Source organism: Python bivittatus, unplaced genomic scaffold (genome assembly GCF_059951505.1).
Source record: "Python bivittatus isolate LINGU-HERP-01145 unplaced genomic scaffold, Pbiv_v1 ctg000530_np1212, whole genome shotgun sequence".
Taxonomy (NCBI): domain Eukaryota; kingdom Metazoa; phylum Chordata; class Lepidosauria; order Squamata; family Pythonidae; genus Python; species Python bivittatus.
Window position 1 is genome coordinate 2,853,240 of NW_028277085.1, and position 22,037 is coordinate 2,875,276.

Here is a 22,037-nt window from a genome sequence, read left to right on the forward strand (position 1 = left end):
CCCAGGGCTTGGGGAGTCCTTTGCTGCAGCATTCAGGAGGGGAGGAGAAAGCGGGTAACACATCAGCAAGGCCTGAGACGCAAAAGGCGGGTGTCAAGTTTGCTTCCGGTGGCTCAGCCCCGCGTTTTCAGATTCGTATGTGGAAGGTGCTGCAAAGGGAAGGGAGGGAGGCAGGCAACAGGAAGGAGGGAGTGGGCGGGCGGGCGGCAACAGGAAGGAGGGAGAGGGAGGCAACAGGAAGAGGGAGGGAGAGGGAGAGGGAGAGAGGGAGGGAGGCAACAGGAAGAGGGAGAGAGGGAGGGAGGGAGGGAGGGAGGCAACAGGAAGAGGGAGGAAGGGAGAGAGGGAGGGAGGCAACAGGAAGGAGGGAGAGGGAGGCAACAGGAAGAGGGAGGGAGGGAGGGAGAGAGGGAGGGAGGGAGGCAACAGGAAGGAGGGAGAGGGAGGCAACAGGAAGAGGAAGAGAGGGAGAGAGGGAGGGAGGGAGGCAACAGGAAGGAGGGAGAGGGAGACAACAGGAAGAGGAAGAGAGGGAGAGAGGGAGGGAGGGAGGCAACAGGAAGGAGGGAGAGGGAGGCAACAGGAAGAGGGAGGGAGAGGGAGAGAGGGAGGGAGGCAACAGGAAGAGGGAGAGAGGGAGGGAGGGAGGCAAGAGGAAGAGAGGGAGGGAGAGAGGGAGGGAGGGAGGCAACAGGAAGGAGGGAGAGGGAGGCAACAGGAAGAGGGAGGGAGGGAGAGGGAGGGAGGCAACAGGAAGGAGGGAGAGGGAGGCAACAGGAAGAGGGAGGGAGAGGGAGAGAGGGAGGGAGGCAACAGGAAGAGGGAGAGAGGGAGGGAGGGAGGCAACAGGAAGAGGAAGAGAGGGAGGGAGAGAGGGAGGGAGGCAACAGGAAAGAGGGAGAGGGAGGCATCAGGGAGAGGGAGGGAGGAGCAACAAAACAACATGAGAGCAGGAACAGAGCTGGTGCCATCATTAAACATTAAACTAGCCCAGCCTAGCTTCGATTGGACCAAGGAATCCCTCCCGTCAAACGTTTCCAGGGACGGAGGGAACTGGAGTCCGGAGCAGGTTGGTCTGCTCCACGGTTCTCGGGCCCTGAAACCGCTCCTGCCTGTCCTGAAGCCTCCCTCCGGCCCCCGCCGGCCAAGCTCCCGGAGCATCGCTCACGCCAGCCGGCTTTGCACCCACGAGATTTCCCGGGCAAGCCCCGGCCTGCTGCAATCACCGAGCCTGCCACGAGGACCATCCGGGGCTGCCAAGCCTCACCGTAGCCGCAGTCCCACCACAGGCCTCACCTAGTTACTGAATAACCGATGGTCCGTTTTTGCACAATACACGGAATCATAAAGCTGATTAAGTTATTGAAGGAACCCATTGCCGGGACTGGCACAACGCGCTAAACCACACTCCCAGCATGTAATACTAAGCAAAGTTGGCCGTTTGTGCAAGCAACCAGCCTCCAACCAGCTTGATTAAATAAGTTGGGTGAACCTACCTCACCTGAGGCTCCCTTATCCTACAGATCTGTGCGTGTGTGTGCGTGTGTGTGTGTGTGTGAAAGAAAGTTTCAGCTTCCACAATGATTTATAAAACAATTTCCTGTGAAAAGGCAGCCAGCCTTGTAGAACAGAACACTTAGCTACTGCCAGCTGGGAGTGCTAATGGTTCCATTAAAATACCCAGCGCTCAAAATGATCGCATTTTTTAAAAGCGAAACGATCCCACAGGGATCCCATTTTCAGAATCAGTAAGTGCCTTCGCTCTCGCCTGGACGTTTGGGCTTCTGGGGTTTAGACCAAGGGAAACCATTCCTCGGGCCCCGACCGAGCAGATCGGTGGGGGGTTAGCGGCTCTCGAAAAAGTTCCTTTTCCTTCCAAAGGAGGAATGGAAATCAGAGAGGGTTGGGGGTTTTTTGGCATTTTTATATCCTTGCCAGCGGCGGATTGATTGGCACAGCGGCTTCTTTATTCTGCAACCCCGGGCCAGGCTGGGAGGGCCCGGAAGCCCGTTGGGGTGGGGCACAATATCAACGAGGGCAGAGCCAATGCGTGAGGCTTTTTAAAAAGAACAGAATCCGAAACTTCTCCAAAGACCCCCAACCGCTAAATAAAGCTTAAAAATGTTGAGCGTAACCGCAGCACCGCCTGTTTTTCACGTGCATTGCACACAGGCCTAAAAATCAGGGGAACTTCAGTCACACCATCACGCCTTGTTCTAACTTTTTTCGTCAGACCTCGTGGACATCCCCGGCTGAAGCTCTGTTGAATGTATTTTAAAGGTGTTTTCTCGCCGATTTGCACCATACAATGAGAAAGAAACTCCAAGGGAGGCAAACCAGGGTAATGGGGGCAGGGAGCCAGGGGAGAATAGTGGGGGAAATGTTGGGACTTCATCTAGAAGGGGCTGTGCTTAAATAACCATACCCTCCGATCTACCTCTCAGGGTTGTTGTGAGAATGATGTGATCAGGGAGCATCAACAAATGGAGGTCACTGAATCCAACCTTGTGCTCAGGGGATTATAACACCCAGTTGGATGCATCAGGACCCTTTCAAACAGGAACATTATTCCAGATGCAGAGGACCCCACATCTCTAGGTTCGCCTCCTTGCTAGCTTCTGGAGGCTCCCCACAATGACCCTGCAAGGTAGACTTGGCCGAGAGATTAGTTGATCCGAAGCCATCTGGAAAGCTGCATGGAGGACCGTGGCTACGTTAAAACGTGCCCACAAAAACGGGAAGAAAAAGGAAACGCGGGCAGGGCTGGTCAGGCAGCCCCGAGAACGTTTGCCGGAGCTGTGTGGGTTACAAGGAAGGTCAGGCGATACAGAAGCACCAAGACGGCTCCTCAGAGAGGAAGATCTTCTCTGGCGCCGGCTTGTCCTCTTTTCTGGAATAAGTGAGCCTCTGGGGTTTCTGTCCTTCTCGTTTCTGAGCTTTGGCGCGGGCCGCAATGCACAACCTCGGCGTTGTCGCCAAGAAGCTGCCCGGCCAGCGGTGCCCAGGCTGGGCGCAGGGGTGTCCGCAGGGTGGGGCCCCAAAAGAAAAGACACCTTGATGGTGCAATCGAGATCCTCCTATTTTCTGATGGGTGCCTATAAAAAATGGGCAGGGGGCTGATTTCTGGGACCCCACCCTGCTGACACCAGCAGGCCCAAGTGTATGATTTATTATTTTCATGCATAGTTTTATTTTCTCTGCCTGGGCAGCGGGCATTCTAGATGGCTAGCAGTCTAAACAGGGATAATTATAAACCAGCGATTATGAATAATTACCAACCTGGCCGATACAGCTGGGGCTTAGAAGCTAAGCAGGATGGGACCCGGTTAATGCTTGGATGGGGTCCCACCTGGAGCTCCCAAAGCTGTAGCCTATTCCAGACTACAGCAGTTGCTGGGGCGGGGAGCCTTCTAGGCATATGCAATGCTGCTGCTTCCCCAAATATCTCTGCATATAAAATCTAGCATCTCAGGCGGTCTGATAGGCAAGAACCCTCATTCAAAGCATGCCCCTTTTTTGATATGTACATGCATAGTATATTTGTGTGTGTAGGGTTCCCTAACCATACACACAACCATAGGTATATCTGTGTGCATGTACACACACACACGCACACATGTGAAAAAAAGTGGAATGACTTCGATCCTTATTATGGCTTCCAGGGGAAGGGAGGGGGACTGAAATTCACCCTGCCGCTAAGCTTCTGGCTTTCCTGACGGTGACATTAGTTTGCACTCCACAATAAAATGAAATCAATTCTAAAAGGGAGTTTAAAATGCAGAGACACCCAAATTAGTTGCAGCGACAGCTACAGTCTTCCTCTTCTGTTTCCTAATCATCGCTGTTTATTGGGCCTTAATAGGAACGCCTGGAATAGGCACAAGATCCTGCAGCTTCCTTTCTGCTGGGCATCGAGACCTCTGTTCATGCCCAGGGTGGGAACACGATAGCTGTGGGGATCCAAAGGGCCCCTCCTCCCTGATGCACAGGGCTGGGACAGGGTCGAGGATCACAGGAATCCTGTACAGCTTTAGGGACTAACTCTAACCAGTGACCCAGTCAGCCAGAAAATGAGAGACAGGAAGGAAGTGGGTTCAAATTGCGAGCTCCGTGCTGCGATATCCTGTCTCGGTACCCACTTGGGTCTGCTCCTTCAGTTACAGGCAAGAGATAAAGGATGCTTGAATGACGGTGTGGGTTCCACGGGTGCCCTAAATTCGTGGAAGATTGAAAAAGCGGGCGCAGAATTAGGGTGATGGCAACCGGAAGGCTGGGCTACAACATTCGGTCTTATCCCACATTAGCGAAAGAAATGTCAAGGAGGAAAGGACACCAGTTAGCGATCCTTGCTCTCAGATGCTGGGCCTGGAAGATGCTGCCCTCAATTCCCATAGGAGAAAAATGGACTTCTGATGGACCCCAGGTTTTCCAAGGCTGGCCAAATCTTCTTCCCCCCTCCGCATCCAACTGCAGAGAGCCTCTAACCATAGCACTGCCCTCCTCCCACCACGCCAGGGAGGCCTGATAGATGGTAGACATGCCCCCCCCACCCCCATCCCCACCTCCACCCCAAGGCTTCTACCTGAGAAAATCTGGAGCTTTGGAAATCATGTTTTCGAAATCTGAAAATCCAAGCTTCCCATCACCATCCATGTCCGCTTCTTCGATGACCTTCTCGCACACCAGGCTGACTTCCTCCTGGGTCAGCTCTTCCTTCGTTAACTTGTTCAGAGTTTGCTCCAGGTCAGATTTGCAGATAAAGTTGTCGGTGTTAAAATCTAGGCAGGCAAAGACAGGAAAGGAAGCGGTTGTCAGGATGTCTCTTCTCTGCCACCATCTTGGCTGGGACTACGGCTCCCACACTGCACCACGGCCAATGGGATATGGAGTCCCCCCCTTTTTTTTTTAGTGCTTCCTATGGGAGATGGGCGGGGACAAATCAAATGAATAATAATAATAATAAATAACAAGCAGACGGGTAGAACTTTTCTACCACGCCAAATATTGATGTTTTTCAAACTCTCAATTAGCTTGATAGATGGGAAAACGTGTATTTATTTATTTCACGTGGCTTGGGTGTCTAAAGTTCAACCAGCCCCACCAACCCCTCATTCCATTTCTCCCTGTTGGAATCTACCAAACAGCTGGAGAAGGTGTGTTTTCCCCTCTCTTCTACCTCTGAAGCTCCATCATGAATCCGCCAGATGTAAAATAGAGTGGTGATTAAAAGGCCGTGGTGAACGTTTGTTTTATCGTGCTTAGCCCAATAAGCAGGATTGCCATCGCCTCTATTTAATTAGAAACCAGCAGAATGATATTTAGCAGGTTGGGTAATGGACAGTAAATCTGTCAGGGCAGATTTATGGGGAAAACGGTCTGGCATCTGACAGGTCTTCCTGCAATAAAGGAAATAAATCAGATCCTTCCTTTTTTAGAAGGCCTCCCGAAATGGTGTGGGGAAAGTTGAAAGCAGATATTAAAAATTAAATTGACACTGAGGGATGCCTTCGCTGATGGAATCTGGGGAGAGGGCAAGTGGTCATAGCGGTGGCTATGGGAGACGATGAAGACAGAAAGGTTCCCATTTGCTCCATAAAGAGGACTGGATGGAGAAGTTCTACCTTCACGGGGTCACCATGATCCAGCAGAGAGACATTTCTCTCCACTGTTGCTGAGAATTTTTAGCTGCTTATCATGAGGATATTAGACAGTGTCCTAACCTGTTATTATTGCACTCCTTACCATAAATCTTAAAGGCATAGATTGCTTTTAGCTCCCGGGGAGCCGTTTCACTAAGTACAGAAAACATGTCAACGAAGTCGTTAAAGCTGAGGCTTCCCTCGGGGTCTTCTGAAAAGGAGTGCACGATTCTCTCCCGGAAGGGATTTTCCTGCAGAAAGATGCAACGGGTTAGCGCCCTTCATTTCTTAACAAAAACAACATAATAGATATCAGGGGTGTACATTTTTCGAGTATGATTCAGAAGACATTATTTAGAGGGCACAGAAGCATGAGTGTATTGAAAGCAGCCGGGTCCTTTTTTAGGCTTCTGGCACGAGTCTGAAAAAAAGATGCGGCTGCTTCAAGAAGCCAATTCAAGGAAGCAAATGTGTCTTTGATGAGACTCCTTAAAGCAGCTGCCTCTTTTTTTCCCCTAATTTGCTCAGAAGCCAGAAAAATGAAGCCATCCCTTTAAAAAGGCACTGGGCTTGGGTCATGCCTTTTCCAAAGCAGTTCTTCTGAATCATTTTTAAACCATGCACAGCCCTCATAAAAATAATTTTAAGAACATATTAAAAGGCAAGAATTTAAACTTGTTTATATTCCTATGACAGTGAGCAGTCTACAGATATTCCAGACCTTCAGCCCTTAGCATTCCTAGCCAATATGACACCATTGTGGTTACAACTCCACATCAGTCTAAAGATCATTTCCACTCCGTGGAAATTTTTTGTACCAACCTCCATTCTTCTCCAGATTTTGTGAATAAACACACAAACACATGTATTAAAGAACAGGGCCTAGAATATATTGCGCAAAGGGAAATTGTGTGCCAAAAATGCAAATACTTGAAAAAAAATCATTACAAAAATGTCCCATTAGAAGGACATGTAAAAAAAAAAGGTGGATAAATTTTCAGGCAGTCTTAAAAAAAAAAAAACTGTGCCAATGGGATGGCATCAACTTAAGTTTGGGCAAATGAGAAGTGGAGTAAAACTTGACAACTTCACAGAGTGTCCCTTAGACAGGAGCAAAGCATGTGAATGGCTTTCTACAGCGAAGTGCAGACATTGTGTCTTCTCCCCCTCAGGCCCAGAGGAGAACATGAGAGGAAGCCAAACGTATTATCTGCACAAAGATATAACATCTCAGGAGTTCAGTCTCTCCCATTTCTGGGTTTCTCCACTGCTACCAATTGGTGTCTCTTACAACAGACTGCATTACCACTGGATCCAGTTACTGTGATGGCCGTTTGCAGACTGATCAATTCAGCACTTTGGAAGCAGGTAATGGCCAAGAATTCCTGCACGTTTCTGCTGGGAAGGCAGACCCCACAGGCCCCAAACCATCTTTGGACCCATTTTATTTAATCCCGGGAGACCCTCTTCCATTTTAATCAAGTGGCAATTTTGAAAATAAAGCCAGCCACCATTTCATCAGGAGGGGACATGGAATTTTTTTCCCAAAGCTTCAAGAGTTGGAGATCTTCAGTTGGGTTAACTTCAGAGGTTGGCTTTCGCAACAGAAAACACTCTGGGAATCTGCCATGAGTTAGTCTTAGTTGCTTCCCAAACATTGTTGGACCAAGAGTTGTTAAAATAGGCAAGGTGCCTTTAATTAGCACTGGAGCAGAATGAACAACCCAAATGGAGCTGGACCAGTCCACCTGGAGCTGTCCAGGGTCCTGTTTCAACTCTGAACTCTCGCACGGCTTCCCGGAGTGGTGGTCAAGCAGAGAGGGAGCTCTTGTCTTCACTAGAATGGCAAGAAGGTCCTGAGGATGAGATCCAGCCTCTCCGTAACATTTGGTGGTTACGGTCCCAACAGTATTTTCCAAACTGCTAAAATAATGGCCTAAGCTGTGCCAATCCCAAAATGAATTTTCAGGGGCATCTTCAGGTTATGGTCAAAACGTCAAGGTGCACTCAAAACTCTGCTATTTTTTACAAGCATTCCTTCGAATACACCGTTATGGCCATCTTTTTTTGATCAGAGCCTGCAGATACACCTGCTTCTTTCCACGTGGAGACGAGTATGGTGACCCCAATAGGAAAAACCAGCTTGATCAAGACCTCCCACCACCATTGTATTCTTTACACTCCATCACAAGGTTGCTCAACCTTGGCAACTTGAAGATGTGTGGACTTCAACTCCCAGAATTCTGGCTGGGGAATTCTGGGAGTTGAAGTCCGCACATCTTCAAGCTGCCAAGGTTGAGAAACATTGCCCCATCGTATGATACTGTCCCTTTTAACTATTTACTGTTCGAATACGTTCTCTCTCTCTCCTTTCTTTAGTTTCATATGGTGCATCTATCTAATCTGCTAGATCATATCTTCAAGATGCTCTTTGGTTCAACATAGGCCCATCTCAGTCCAACTTTGGTTTCTCATCATGGCCAAGCAAATGGCCTCTGGGACATTCACAAGCAGGAGATGGAGACACACCCCACTCCCACCATTGTTCCTCTGCAACAGATGTGCTGCCTCAACCTGCAGGCAGTATTGTGACTTCACTGAGAGGTCTATCTTCCCCAAACGTATCCATTCCCCTTCTAAAGGCATCCGAGTTAATGGCCATCGCTAGGTCTTGGGGAGATGAATTCTACAGGTTAATTATCCACAGAATTTGTTTTCTCTCGTCTCTTTGCTGTATGTATGTGCGCGCACACACACACACACACATAAGATGCCATATCCACTCTGCAAATCAGTACCACAGCAAGACATTTACACACACCCCTTTACTTTCACACACGCACCCCCACACACACCAGTCGATGCAATGCTGATATCACTTCTGTATCAGCTTACCTTACCTCACCCCAAAGGCAAAAGATCATATTGTTCCCCCCAAATACACACACACACACACACGTTTTCTAGAATACATTAGCATTGACATTGATTCTTCTGCTTTTTAGGTCAACTCAATCCAAGAATTTACATTCCGGTCTCCTGTTCCCTGTTGTTGAACCCTCTGTGAATATATGAAGTTACAGGGCTATAGATATGGTGTAAACTAATCCCCCTTAGGGGTGAGAACAGGTCAAAGTCGCTAAGCAGCATGGCTGGATAGAAAGTACTAGACGTGGCCAAGGGTTACCTTGCGCAAGTGTGGCCAGTATGGAGGGGAAGGGAGAAAGTGAAAAAGGAATATTCCCAAAGCAGAATAGGGTCATAGTCTGAATAGGCTGACGAAAAAGAATTTTCAATTAGCAGAAAACAGACACTCCACTGAAAAACAGATGTGCAACATGCTTGCCGTGCAATAAAAACATCAATTTAGGACAAATGGTTTAGACTAGGGTTCCTCAACCTCAGCGACTCTAAGATGGCTGGACCAACTCCCAGAATTCCACAGCCAGCTTCAATTCTGGGAGTTGAAGTCCACCCATCTTAAAGCTGCTAAGGTTGAGGAACCCTGGTTTAGACTAAATCTATTCGTGCAAATCCTCATGGCCCGTCCCCATCAGAATATGCTCAGCTGCTCTGCAAAGACAGGGAAAGGAAGAATTTGGGCTTGTCAGTAAACCACGAAAACGATAATCCCTAAAGGAAGTTATCCATGCAGATGTTTAAGAGCACATCATTCTTAACCGCTCTCAATGACGAAGTCCTGTCGGAAGAACTTTAAATCTTTAAAACAAGATGCCAGACTTTTACAGCCAGGTTTGGCCTCCCTGACCTCCCACCCCTGAAAGATTTTATGGGCTTGAGCTGGTGGGAAACAGCAAAAAAAAAAAAGGTTACGCCAATCTTGCAATGCAATACCTTTAGCTCCGGCATGTTTTCAATGAGCTGCAGAGGGAGTTTAACATCTGGATTCTTGGTATAATCCATGGGAACCATGTTTGGCGCCAGTTCGTGGTAGCGGCCGTGCAACCTGCAAGCAAACAGAGACACAGCTATGGACCGAGAAGATGGTATGGTAAGATTTTGTAGACCATACAAAATTTTGCAGACCCTTGAGCTGAATTTTGCTCCTTCAGGCCACCCTGTTGAGATCTGGCAGTAAAACTTTGAGAATTGCTGTGATTCTCCAGCAGGTTCAGGTTAATTTAATGCTTGGGCCTCACAACAGTCTTCATGTGAGGCTAACCCTTGGATTCTCCTTTGCAAAACAAAGAGGAAAAAAGGAGGGGACCAAGAACATGAGTGTCCGGCACACACAAGGCACAACTCTGCCACCCTCGTGTGACAGGTCAGACCCCCTGTAGCCTGGAAGGCCAGAAAAAATACCCACATACGCGCACGCACACACTTCAGGGAAATTACTCAGGATGGGACTTGAAATCCAAGAAACAAGAGCAGCATCAGGTTGGAGACAGATCAACTCTCTTGGCGCTGATTATAAGCAACATATTCTGTCAACCTTGTCCAGAAGAGAGTTTAAAGTTTTACCCAGGCCATGAAAGTTCCTTTGACTTTTATTTGCAACGACCATGCAAGGTAGGTAAGGCTGAAAGAGAATGACGGGCCCAGAGTCACCCACGGAGCTTCCGTGGCTGGGCGCCTGGATCCCTGTCCAACCCGTCAACCACCACATCGCTCTGCCTCTTGTGGTTCCATGTCTTGTGCAACCCCAGAGAAGGCCTGAATCAGGAAACCAGGTGACAGATGTGGTACGAATGCACACAACAGCTTGCCTTGCAAGGAAGCACAATGCCAAACGGACTGATGAGGAATAGAGGCAATGTGGTGGGATGGTGAGTAAGGCGTCGGACTGGCCCTGGGAAAACCTCAGCCACAGAAGCACCCTGGGGGGCGTTGGGCCAGTCGCCCTTTCTCAGCTCATCTGACCTCACAGGGTGGTTGCTGCAGGTGGCATACGTGGGAGGAAGTGCTAGGTTTGCCACCTCAAACAAGAGGCAACACGTAAATCTAAAAAACTGCAAGGAGACTGCGGTGGGAGGCCATCCTCCAGAGAAAGAGTCAAAAGGCCATTGGGGATAGCCAAGCCGAGGGACGCGGCCCTTGCCGGCTCCCTTCTGGACAGAGCCACAAACCAGGGTGTGAAACAGGCACGGCTGCTGCCTTTCCGGGAAGGTGAATGGAGCAAGGGGTGAAGTTTCGACCAGAAAGCAGAAAGAAGAGGTGTTTATTTCCTCCTCCCAGCCCTTCCTGCTTGCAATGCGCTGGTGGGTGCCGCTCGACTGACCGCGCATGCAGTGAACCAGAAGGCACATCCCTTGGGTTCCTGCCAAGCCCTCTGGCAGCTCAACAGCAGCAATGCCTGGACATTGTTTGCTCTGGCCACTTTTCCTTGCAGAAACGCCACTGGGCACAGGGTTCGTAAGGCTCGCTAAGCCAGACAAGCTTGCCAGAACGTGCCAAGTTGCATTTGTACCCCATGTTCTAAGCCCCAATTGGAACAAGTCACATTAGGGCTTTGGGCAAGGTGTGGAGTCTCTTGGACGGGGTTCACACTGAACAGGGTCAGGTATGGAGCTGCACAACCTCTAAGCTTGATCAGGGTCAGAGAGGGGCTCCATAACGTCAAGATGGCGGCCACAACCATGCGACCGAAGCCCCACCCTCTTTTTACATGTGCAACAACTTACATGCTTCATTTTGGGCACAGCTACGAGCAAAGGTTTACCAAAGTTGGCGGGGGGCAGCTGGAGGGCACCCTCCTGGATCAAAGTTCCTCCACCCCCCAAAACACATCCTTGGGGGAAGAAACTTACACTCTCTTGGGTTTCACGGCCTGATTCCCACCCACAGCTGCCAAGCTCAATGGTCTCCTTTCAGCAAGCAGGGAAGGAAAAGCAAATGTTGGCTCCTTGATGAGTCCAAGCCAAGTGGCCATTAGCAAGCCCGAGAAATACTAAACGTCTTCCACAACAGAAAGACTGAAAAGCTTGCAAGACATGTCTCCAAGAATGCAGCTGGGGGGGGGGGGCTACCGAAGCCCAGAAAGAGAAGGTCACACATTGTCTCACCCATCAAGGCTCAAGTTCATGTTTGCTGACCACCTCTGGAAAGTCTGCTTTTTCTCTCCATCCCTGCCAGGACTCTGGGGACACCACTAATGAAATACTGGATCCCATTAGTTCTCCCTTTGGGTCCTAGAGGGGAGCATGAATCATTCCACCCCCTTACGGTTTCCTGCAAATTAGCCTTGAAACAAGACAGGCCGGATGATGATTTCCATGATGACAATGGCCTGGGGGAGGCCTTCAGGTTTCTCAGGTGGTGTGAAGGGCTTTGGGGAAGAGGAGGGGGCGACAGAATCACAAGGGGGGCTTTGAGTTTCTGAGGAAGGGGCAGAATAAAAAAAGGGAGTTGGGGAGAATCCTTCTCAGGTTATCTCAAAGCTACCAACAATTTGGAGGTCCAAAAACTGGTCCTGGAGATGGCTGGAGAGCCGCAAAGGATGGGAACGTACCACCCAAGGGGGCACTGGGTCAGGGGAAAAAGAGGAGGGACGCTTAGATAACTGTTACTGTCATGGGTGGGCAATGTAATGGTTAGGGATGATGATGATGATGATGATGATGATGATGAAGAAGATGGCTGAAAAGCAGTGACATAAAGCTGCCTTAAGCCCATTTTCTTTTGTTCTTCCTGCTAAAAAAAATGGTGGGACATCACAGCACCTCATCTGGGAAATTTCTACCAAATTTCCGCTGTGGATCTTGAAGGGGAGGGTGGCAGGGACTCACAAAAGGGGGTCTGGAGGTCACCTACAGCTCAGGGCTTTGGATTATCCTCTGTTAAGCATTCTCCTACAGAGACTCCCCCTTGTTCTACACACACATAGACATTGGCTGGGCTCGCACAACACATTAGGCGAGGCTAAAATACAGTAGGGTCAAGGTGTCCGCAAGATACGATCGAAAAGGTCAAGAGGGCGGCTGTGATGGGGCAATCAAAGCTCTGCTTTATTGTTGTGTCATGGATGGTGCTTCGACCGCCCTGTTGTGGCTGTCATCTTGATTTTTGGACCACCCCCTTTGGCACTCCCCCCGGGGTAAACTCACTGGGCATGGCATCGAATGCAAACACAACTGTTGGGCCAGGCGAGCTCAGCTTCCACTTTTCAGGATGTTGCGTGCACTCAATGCGTCCCTTCTCTGTTTGATTCTCTCGGCCAGTCCATGGAGAACCTGAAGCTTGGGCCAACACCGCATCATTTCAGAAGGAGGGGCAGGCCGGTCCTGCGTTTGAGCTACGTACAAATAAGGAATTGCCAAAAAGCAGGGGAGGATGGTTTTCATGTTGATGGGCATCAATGAACTCTTCTGAAAAACCTGGGGAAGCGTTGGCTTGATTCTCCCATTCCACCCTCCGCTGCTCGAGTGACACATTTTGTTCTCCTAAAAGCATCCCCCTTTGAAAGAACTCTAAGTCCTGTAGCCTTGACTGGGCCAGAATAAATTATTATCCTCTTTTATTTTACCTTTCAGGTACATTGAACACGGCAGGACATCTCTGCTAGGGTATAAAAAAAAAAAAGCATCAGATTCCTAAACAGAGCCTACCGTGGACAACAGGTCAGCAAAGCGTTGTCCCATGAATTGAAATAAGTAAGAATGGATTATTAGCTGTGAGCTGAGATATGGTTTTTGAGGAGTATTGAGGATAATGGTCATCTCGGCAGAAACGCGGGGAGTAGTTTTGGTTCATTAAGACCGGGGATTGTAGTTTTCAACCAAGTCAGAACACCCAAAAATAGCTTCGCTACAGGGAGCAGCCTAATTTTTGCAGATGAATTGTAATTTGTGAATACCAGTCCTACATGGTATTTACCAGAGGCATAAATACGATAGAAAGTACGGTAGGTTGAAAAATCACCGACAGTTTCTTGGACTGAAATGGGAATTGTGGTAGATGCCATTTCTTTTCCTTTTCAGTATGAAAATGCACTTTAACTTGTACAGATTCATGTTCAGAACTGGCAGCCCTTTTTAAAAAAAAAAAACTGGGTGTGTAAGGGAAGCAAAAGCAAATAAATACAGAAGCTGATGTATCACTGAGGGGGAAAGTCACAAAAATAACAGTTGGGGAAATTGCGAAATAAAGAAAGTAACTGAGTGTCAAGCAGCGGATCTCGTCTCATTGGAAAAACGTTGGTCTACGCAACAGATATGGCTCAGCAGCCTCGGCGTTTGGCCCGGAAAATCCCATGTAGAGAATCTGCTCCCTTCCTCAAATCCTGCCTCTTTCCCTAGCAGGCAACAACCGGGGTAAGATAAGCCAGCGTTTGAATAAATGACCTATCTAAATTGGGTTGAAGGACAGTCAAGAAAGTGTGCATAAGGCACAGCGGTTTGTTCCAGCTGAAATCATAGGAATGGAAAAAAATGGGATTGTTGTGACATGAGTTGCCTTGTTTTTATGAATGGGCTTGGCCAAGGGGGGTTCCTGATGCTGCCAACAAGTCAGGGGTGTGAATTTCTCAGAGAAGAGACACACGAGAGCTCAGAAGCAGCACCCTTTCATTTGCTGTTTACATCTGGAAGAGTCACCTGTGCCCTTTCCATTCAAGATATATAAGCTTCTCTAATTCCTTCCCCCAGGAATGACTTGAGCTACATCTGGTCCTTCCTGGACAGACCAGAAGAGTAGAACAAGGTGGATATTCTGCTTACCGAAGGATCTCCTTTCGTGTGAAGAAGGTGCAATCCTGTATGAGAACAGAAAGAAAAAGAAAAATGAATTTTCCCATTGTAGAGGACCTGAAGAGGAGAAGATGTCTTCTTTTTCTGCAGAGGAGAAGACCTCTTCTTTTTCTGCAGCGGAGAGGACCTCTTTTTCTGCAGAGGAGAAGACCTCTTCTTTTTCTGCAGAGGAGAAGACCTCTTCTTATTCTGCAGAGGAGCTCTTCTTTTTCTGACCATCTTGATTCAGTGTTAGAAGAAATTGGGGTCCTCTCTTCCCAAATACAGACAACACACTTTAAACTGATGGAGGAAGATCAAAGACCTGTTCATGACTGGAGGCTTCCTAGCTGTGTGTCAGCCACCCCTTGGCCAGATTGGCCCTCAGGACTCAGACACCGTTGCCACCTCCAGAGAACCAGGCCTGGATCAAAGTGTTAAGTATCTTTTCCCTAAAGTATAACCAGCTGGGTATAGACATGGGAAATCAGAGGCAAATTCTGTCCTTCGCCTTAAAGACTATTAATTTGCAGCCTTTTTTTTAACTCTGTGGGTTAGCCTTATAAAAAGTCTGCCCTGCTGTAGAATTTTAAATAATTTAAATATTTAAAGGCTGGAGTAATGCATATCTGTGAGCTGTGTATACAAAGATAAAGAGACAGACAGAAACACACACATGCATATCGCACACATACACATACATTCATTCATTCTTGGGCACCGGAAACCAAACTGTATTAGCTTCAGGCAAGGTTCCACAAATGGGATATCATCACCAAAAAAACCCTCATTAGGCTGTCATCTGTCTTATACGGGATAGTGACAATTCCAGTCTCCGTGGGCAGCTGGTTTCGGAGCGGATCTCCCTAATACGTGTCGTTCTGCATTGAACTACAATTCCCATCCCTGTCTGGTGGCCTCTGTAACCCAGCCCCTCTGGCAGGAACCTAGGTGAGAAAAGCTGTGGTGACTGCATGCTAGCCCTTTAAAAAAAATTGCAGAGTTAGTATTAGGGATAGTAGCCGTAGGCTACTACTTAGCCCAGATATTCCAGATTGTGAAAAGGTTTCAAAGTCTTCTCGAGCATCAATTATTAAGCCCGCTCCCTTCCCCACCTACGAAGTGGCGGATGGGTGCAACTCTCCCTCCAGGGTATATTGGGTGGCCGAATAAGGTTACAGGGACACGAGAGGATGGTTTCTCAAAGATCCCCCGTTGTTGGGGTTGGCACAAAGCGAAAGGGAGACTTATTCCCACATTCCTCCCTGAATGTGCAAACTCCTTACTTTGGGGTGGCACATTCAGGGAGATGGCCCTTGGCGAAAGGCGGGCGCAGGTCACAAAGAGAAGTGGGTGAGGCCCCCCAGCAGCTTTTCCTCGTGTAACTATATCAGCCTGGGTCGTCAGCCAAGGTTGTTACTTAACAAGAAAGCTAAGTCTGGGGCCGGGCAACGGAAGGTAATCCAAAGAGAAAAACCCAGCTCTCTCGCCCAGCGTCCGGTTTCCAGGAACCATTAGCTGAATGCCTCCGAGCGTTCCTCAGCCAAACATGACGGAGAGCGCCGTATCCAGCCACCTGCACTGTCCCCGCACGTGGATGCTCTACTTTTAGCCCCTTTCGCCTTGGGAAAGTATTAAACCGCCCAATTATTGTAGGCTAATGGCTTTGGATCGACCTATTCTACGGGAAATGGCCTCGCTCTTTCGTTTGCTCTCAAGCCAGCTCGGCTCTGAGCAAGATCATGACCGTTATCGAAAGAGAGGAATAAGGCAAAAGTTGGCAGAAGGGCAGAAACGCTTCCTCAAAATTAAAACTAGCCCCATTTCTTCCAATTTGCAAATGCCTCTGCTCAGCCTTTCCCCGAGTAAGCTAACGCTTTTTTTGGGGGGGGGAGAAGAGGGTCTTCACTTGGTATAGGTCTGCTGGAAAGGCCAAATAGGAGGCTTAAAAAGTGAATTACCCACTAAGAATTGATAGCTCAGGGAAGCAGAATGGATGCTTCTGGAAACTCCTGCTTCTCTGCAGAAGAGTTCCTTCAAAGACCCATTTGTTTTTCAGCCATGAGAATCTATTCCCTCCTTCTTTCCACTCGATCAAAATATCCATTAAGTAAGATCCATCTTTGATTCTTACATGGCCCCTTTTATTTCTTTATCTATCGTTGTGTAAAGTTTCACTGAGTCTAGCACAGTGCCCTTTATAATAAAGTAACTTCTGATGAGATCATGCAGGTTAAGGGCCATATATCTAAGACAATTCTACAGCCCTTCTTGTGTCACTGAATTTGCAAAGATAAAGGGCTATGCTTGGGGTTTTGATAGACTGAAGGTTTAGCTTGTGGGTTTCTCCCTCTTTCATAATGACCGTGCACACAACATACTTCCCATGGTTATCAAATTAAATTATTTTCTGGCTTAAAATAAAAACAGTGTATGAGTGGAAGGTATCTGATGAGTCATCTAGTCTGACCCTCCTGGATTAGATTTGCTCTAGAAGATTCACATAGTGCCCTAAACCAAGTAAAAGGGTGAGTTTGCAAATAAGTCACCAGTTAACTTCACCAAGGCTAATACAAATCAACCGTGCCAAGTTGTACAAATGCTCACTAGATCTTTACCTGAGTTGGTTAAGGGTATCGTGAGAATGCATCAAAGTTAAGAAATCTGAAGCCTCCTTTCTACAGTCAAGAGCTGCAATTAAATGTGACAGCGCAGAGTTGCTTGCTCACTAGCCCTAGCCTGGATTATGGGAACTGGGCTCCAAAACCTCTGGAGGGTACCAACTCCCTTTAAAAAATCCATGTCATTGCAACTCTTCCCTAAATTTACCCTTAGCTGTGGAGGCTGGTTTGCTTTAAAACAGTGAGTTTTAACATCGGGATTGAATTCTCCAAGTGGCACTGATGTTTTTCACCCTTTTTCTGAACCTTTGAGATGGAACAGAATCCGCACCAACTTCTCCTCTCTTAAAAAGCCTTCGAACGCTACTGGGCGAAAGGAAGACAGGGAAGGCAATTATGCAGAAGTTTGCCATGGCAACGGCCCTTTCTATTTCTTTATTTTCCTGCCTGGAACAGGAGAACTCGATCACCCAATAAACAGAACCTCAGATGGATCCCCCCAGGCCATCTCACCCCATTTAATTTCGTCTTTGGGTTGAAAAAGAGGCTCCTGTTTATCGTTGGGCTGTGGGGCAGATGGTGGGCGAGGAGATGCTCCACCGGACCTCGGATGATGGGAGTGGACAGACGCTGAGACTTGGGTGCTCAGCAAAGGAGGACCCGGGGAGCACTGATGCTCAGGAGGGCCAATCTAGCAGGATTATTCAGTTGAGGCACGGGCACAATGATCCTGCAGGTTGGCGCATCGTTGTGAGAAATGGCATTCTGGGGCAAGGAAACCCATCGCCCTGGCGTGTGGGCACCAAAGTTTCCCTGTCCCAGGCGGGGAGGGCTTTATGGCAGGACTACAAAGCTCGGGAGTCATTCTGGGCACTCCTAAGATTGCTTACACCAGCCGTCTCTCCCTCATGGCACTGCTGGATTATCAGACGTGGGCAAAGGACGCACAGCCCCCCCAATCCATCTAATGATCCAAACCCCACTGCAGGACTGAGAAGCAACAGGATTTCCCGGTTTGCCCCCCAGCACCCACTCTTTGTAGGTAAACTACCCCTGAATATGGAAGTTCCACCAGCAGCCAAAAAATGTCCCTCTGAGAATGCAATAATATACCTGCCCTCCATCTTTTTTGTAAGAAGCACAGGAAAGGGAATTGGATTTAGTCAAAAATGGGAAGTGCGCAATATCTCAGAGCTGAAAGTCCACAATGGCAAGGCAAACAGTGATTCCCCCCACCTCCATGGATTCCCCCCACCCCAAAAAATGAGCTTGGGAAGGGTCTTGCTGTCTAGCCAGCGTTCTGGGTTGGGCTGTTACATATTCCTGGTGTGTAAGGGCCACTGTTATCAATGGCACCACCCTTCAAAGTTATGCTCGTGAAAACATCAGAATCCCATCTTGGGTTAGATTTTCATGAAACGAGAGTTTGCCACAATCTTTTCTGAAAAGCGGCAGAAACGGCCCAGAATCTTCCATTTCTGTCCCTTACGGAAGGACCCCCTTTCTTTCTTGGAAAGGGGATCTAGCCTCCAATTTCTTTTCGGGTGAAAGGTAAGAGGCGATAAATCAAGGGTGGGGGCGGCACCCTTCTTGCACTCCTGAAATGGGTCTGGGCTGAAATCTGGACACCTCCCCAAACCGCCAGCTGTTGCAAACAACCTCATTGCGCACCCAAGGGAGCGTCGCCTGAGCCAAGCCAAGTCTCCCTGTGGGTCTCTGACAGAGCTGGCCAAAGTCTTCCTTCTTCACCACACCTTTCTTCGAAAGCCCCCGGGATTCGACCCAACGGACCTTCGGCTTTCAAAGGCAGAAAGCCTCTGCCCCAACCGGTTCTCTCTCGCTATCCTGGGAAAACTGCCTCGAAGCACAGCGTGACCCCCAGGCCAGAACGAAGGAGGCGCCCCATTCCAGGGGAGCCTCGCAGGAAAAGCATCCATGCGCAGAGAAGGCTGGTTTTCTTTGCCACCCCAAGAAAGAGACGCCGTCTGGGATTCTGTGCCCAGGATACCAACCAGCCTTCGTCCGCGTCTGCCTAAGCCCAACGAAAGCACGCATCCTGCCTCCCCTCGACCCCAAGCATCACCCATGCCCACCAAAGCCAGCCGAGCTCACCTGATAGGCATCTAGTTGTTCATCTGTAAAGATCGTCTGCTTGTTCCCCATTTTAGAAGGAGGCTCCTTCCTGCGTGCCAATGCATCCCATTCCGAGGTCTAGGGGCTCTCTGTCCAGCTGGCATTTAGACCACGCACACAACCCGGCCGGATCAAGGAAAAATCTCGCCCCTGCATCAGAAGATGTGCAGCCACCGTTTCTGCCAGACCAAAGGGAGAAGGGTTAAAATGAAGGGTCCCACGGCAAGAAAGGGGTTAAAATCCCACTTGAATCTCACACTCAGAGAAGGCTCTTTTCGCTGCCCGGTTTGTCCCTGGGGGGCAACGGGCGGGCTTTGCTGGAGAGAGGAAATCTGACGAGACGCCACCACGGTCTGGAGAAACCATTTCGGCTGCCTGGATCTTGAACACAGAGAGGGAAATCTAAGATGATCTGCTTCTTGCTCAGCGTGCCGTGGGGGGTTCTAGCCGCACGGTGGCAGCGTTTTATTTGACTGTAGGAGCAGGCGGATAAATACGCTGGTGCGTCTGTTACGAACAGCTCTGTTTTATCTGGCCACTGACCAAACCAAATGCCATCTATCTACATTATAAATAATCTGAGCCAAGGATGCTGCGGGAGGGACCGTGGTGGAAAACCTGAATCCCCGAGGCGCATCCATTCTGGGAATTGATTTTGTCTAACCTCTGGATCCGTGAATGAACCGAACCCACAGGCTCCCTCAGAACAAGTCGTTAAAAATTAACTAGCCAAGCTTAGCCTGATGTTCAAATCCAGGTGCTGAGTCCTCCTCTGAGCTGGGAAGTCTGTGTGTGAACACACCAAAGGAGTTCAGTTGTAACCCAGGGTTTGGGAGCAGCAAAGCAGAGATTTCCATTCGTTTGTGCTTGGATTTCAGATGCAAGAATGGCACAAGAGCACATTTGTGCTGGAGAAAATTCCCATCTCTCCATCGAATTACATTCCGGCCTATCCAGGGTGATGATTGCCCTGTGGCGTATAAAGTGAGGTGTCTTCCCTTGCTCCTCTTGTTAGAATAAGGAAATGGCCAAATCTGAATCAAGCATACATAGATTCCTGAGACTTTAAGGTGTCTGAATGCGTTATTAACACTTCCACACAAACTTTAAAAAAAAAATTCAACAGGCAACCCCTCAAGAGAAATTCGTATCACCTTAAATACGAGACTAACGCTTTTATGAAATGTTACAGATGGAATCCCCTGCCCTTTAATGCATAGCCAATTATTCTCCATCAAGGAAGCTATGGCTTGAGTTGGACGTAAGCGGGGGGCGTGGGAACATCTCAGTGCCCAAGCAGAACAGCAGTCTGGAACAACTCAGTTTAAGTTGCTGTCTAAAATATATGGAGGGCACCCGGTTGGGGAAAATGGCTATAGACCTGCCACATTCCCAAACAGAAGGAGTTGCAAGGATATTTTATTCTGTGGAGTCCTTGGGGTTCTCTGAGCTTGGTTCTTTATTCAGTGCACTGAAGATGTTACCTAGCCAGGTAATGAAACGTTTGCAAGAAAAGAACCAAGCTCAGAGAACCCCAAGGACTCCACAGTTCAACTCTGAGCTACACATATTCACCTCTATTGATATTTTATTCTATTTTTACTGTAGTTTATATTGTTTTATTGTATTTTAATATTTATTGCTGTTTTATTGTGAAGCGCCCAGAGTCACTTTTTGTGAGATGGGTGGTATCTAAATTTGAAATATGAATGAATGAATGAATGTCATTACCTGTTGCCCCTGCATCAGAGCAGTGGGTTCCATAGATGTTCTGTATGCTAGTCTTTGTCTGTGATAAAGGTTTGACTGATCGATTGATCGTAGAAGTTCTGATCGGCCTTTTCATGCAAAAGGAATTGACAACTGCTCTTGTAAATGTGTTTAGCAGGACCCAGAAGTCATGCTGCTGGTATATTGTGTTTTTAGAAGCCAATTTGGGTTAGTTAGCTGTACTTTTTAATCCTTGATCTCCACCCAGGGTCACATTTGTGAGATGGGCAGCCTCATGAATGAATTTAAGTCAGTGTTTCTCAACTTTGGCAGCTTTAATCTATGTGGACTTCAACTCCCAGAATTCTCCAGCCAGCATGGCTGGCTGGGGAATTCTGGGAGTTGAAGTCCACACAGCTTACAGTGGCCAAAGTTGAGAGACGCTGATTTAAGTAAATAAATAAATCAACATTTATGTTTTGCTCTAGGCCTACTCAGTGCTTTTAATTGTATCTGAATTTTAGAGTTAGAAACTAGGAGTCTAAAGGCAAGATTTCTAAGCAGCTGTTATAAAACAGCCCTCAGGGGTCTGTTTGGGTCCCCCCCCACTTTAGTTAAATTTTAGGAAGGCAATGGACACACCGCTTAGGAATTCAGCCATGTGGGCTGCCTTTAGCCGGTTGGGAGATAATATGCTTTCATTTCAAAAACCAATTCTACATTTTTAATTGGTGGGTTTTTAATTTCTGCGGAAGCATGAAACGGTTTCTCTCCACTGTGCCTTTGTTGTAAACCACGCTAAGTCTGGTGCTAGGCCAGCCTGCCATTTTTGGTGATGAAAAAAAACCCTAAGTATTCTAACACATTTGCAACATCCTTTGATTTTTCTATCATGGATAATGGCTCCATACAGGATTTTTATTCAGTGCATTGATTAATCAAAACAATTCTTTGGTCTATTAAATATTTAAAGGTTTAATCAATTTTTGTTTGTTTAATAATATGGATAATGGCTGTCCTGAATTGCACGCACACACATATATAATACATGAGCTCAAATTTACGCAATGAGGCTCTGCAGCTATTCACCTGCATGTACACCTGGAGAGTATAAATTTATGCATGGTCACGTGGCGAGGTCTCCTCCTTTGCATAGCCCCGCCCCCAGACGCTCGCGGAGCCGCGCGGGCCAATCAGGAAAGGCTCCTCCCCGGGCGCCGCGGAGGCGGGACGGGGCGTAGGCCTCC

The 22,037-nt window shown here is 48.1% G+C and overlaps 1 protein-coding gene across 1 annotated transcript; it reads right to left on the reverse strand.

Moving 5' to 3' along the window:
• Positions 1-4,578: 4,578 nt before the first annotated feature.
• On the reverse strand, positions 4,579-22,028 carry CIB2 (calcium and integrin binding family member 2). The gene is made up of 6 exons (XM_088148683.1): positions 21,880-22,028; positions 19,060-19,259; positions 14,318-14,352; positions 9,495-9,606; positions 5,743-5,890; positions 4,579-4,778 (listed from the first exon to the last, which is right to left on the reverse strand). The coding sequence occupies exons 2-6, from the start codon at positions 19,108-19,110 to the stop codon at positions 4,579-4,581; spliced, it is 546 nt and encodes a 181-aa protein (XP_088004809.1). The 5' UTR covers positions 19,111-19,259; positions 21,880-22,028.
• Between the last annotated feature and the right edge of the window lie 9 nt (positions 22,029-22,037).

Coding starts and splice junctions, on each gene's coding strand:
- CIB2 (XM_088148683.1), bottom strand. CDS start 19,110: ATGGGGAACAAGCAGACGATCTTTACAGATGAACAACTAGATGCCTAT. Junction 14,353..19,059: donor AACAACTAGATGCCTATCAG/GTGAGCTCGGCT, acceptor GTTCTCATACAG/GATTGCACCTTCTTCACACG. Junction 9,607..14,317: donor ACACGAAAGGAGATCCTTCG/GTAAGCAGAATA, acceptor GTTTGCTTGCAG/GTTGCACGGCCGCTACCACG.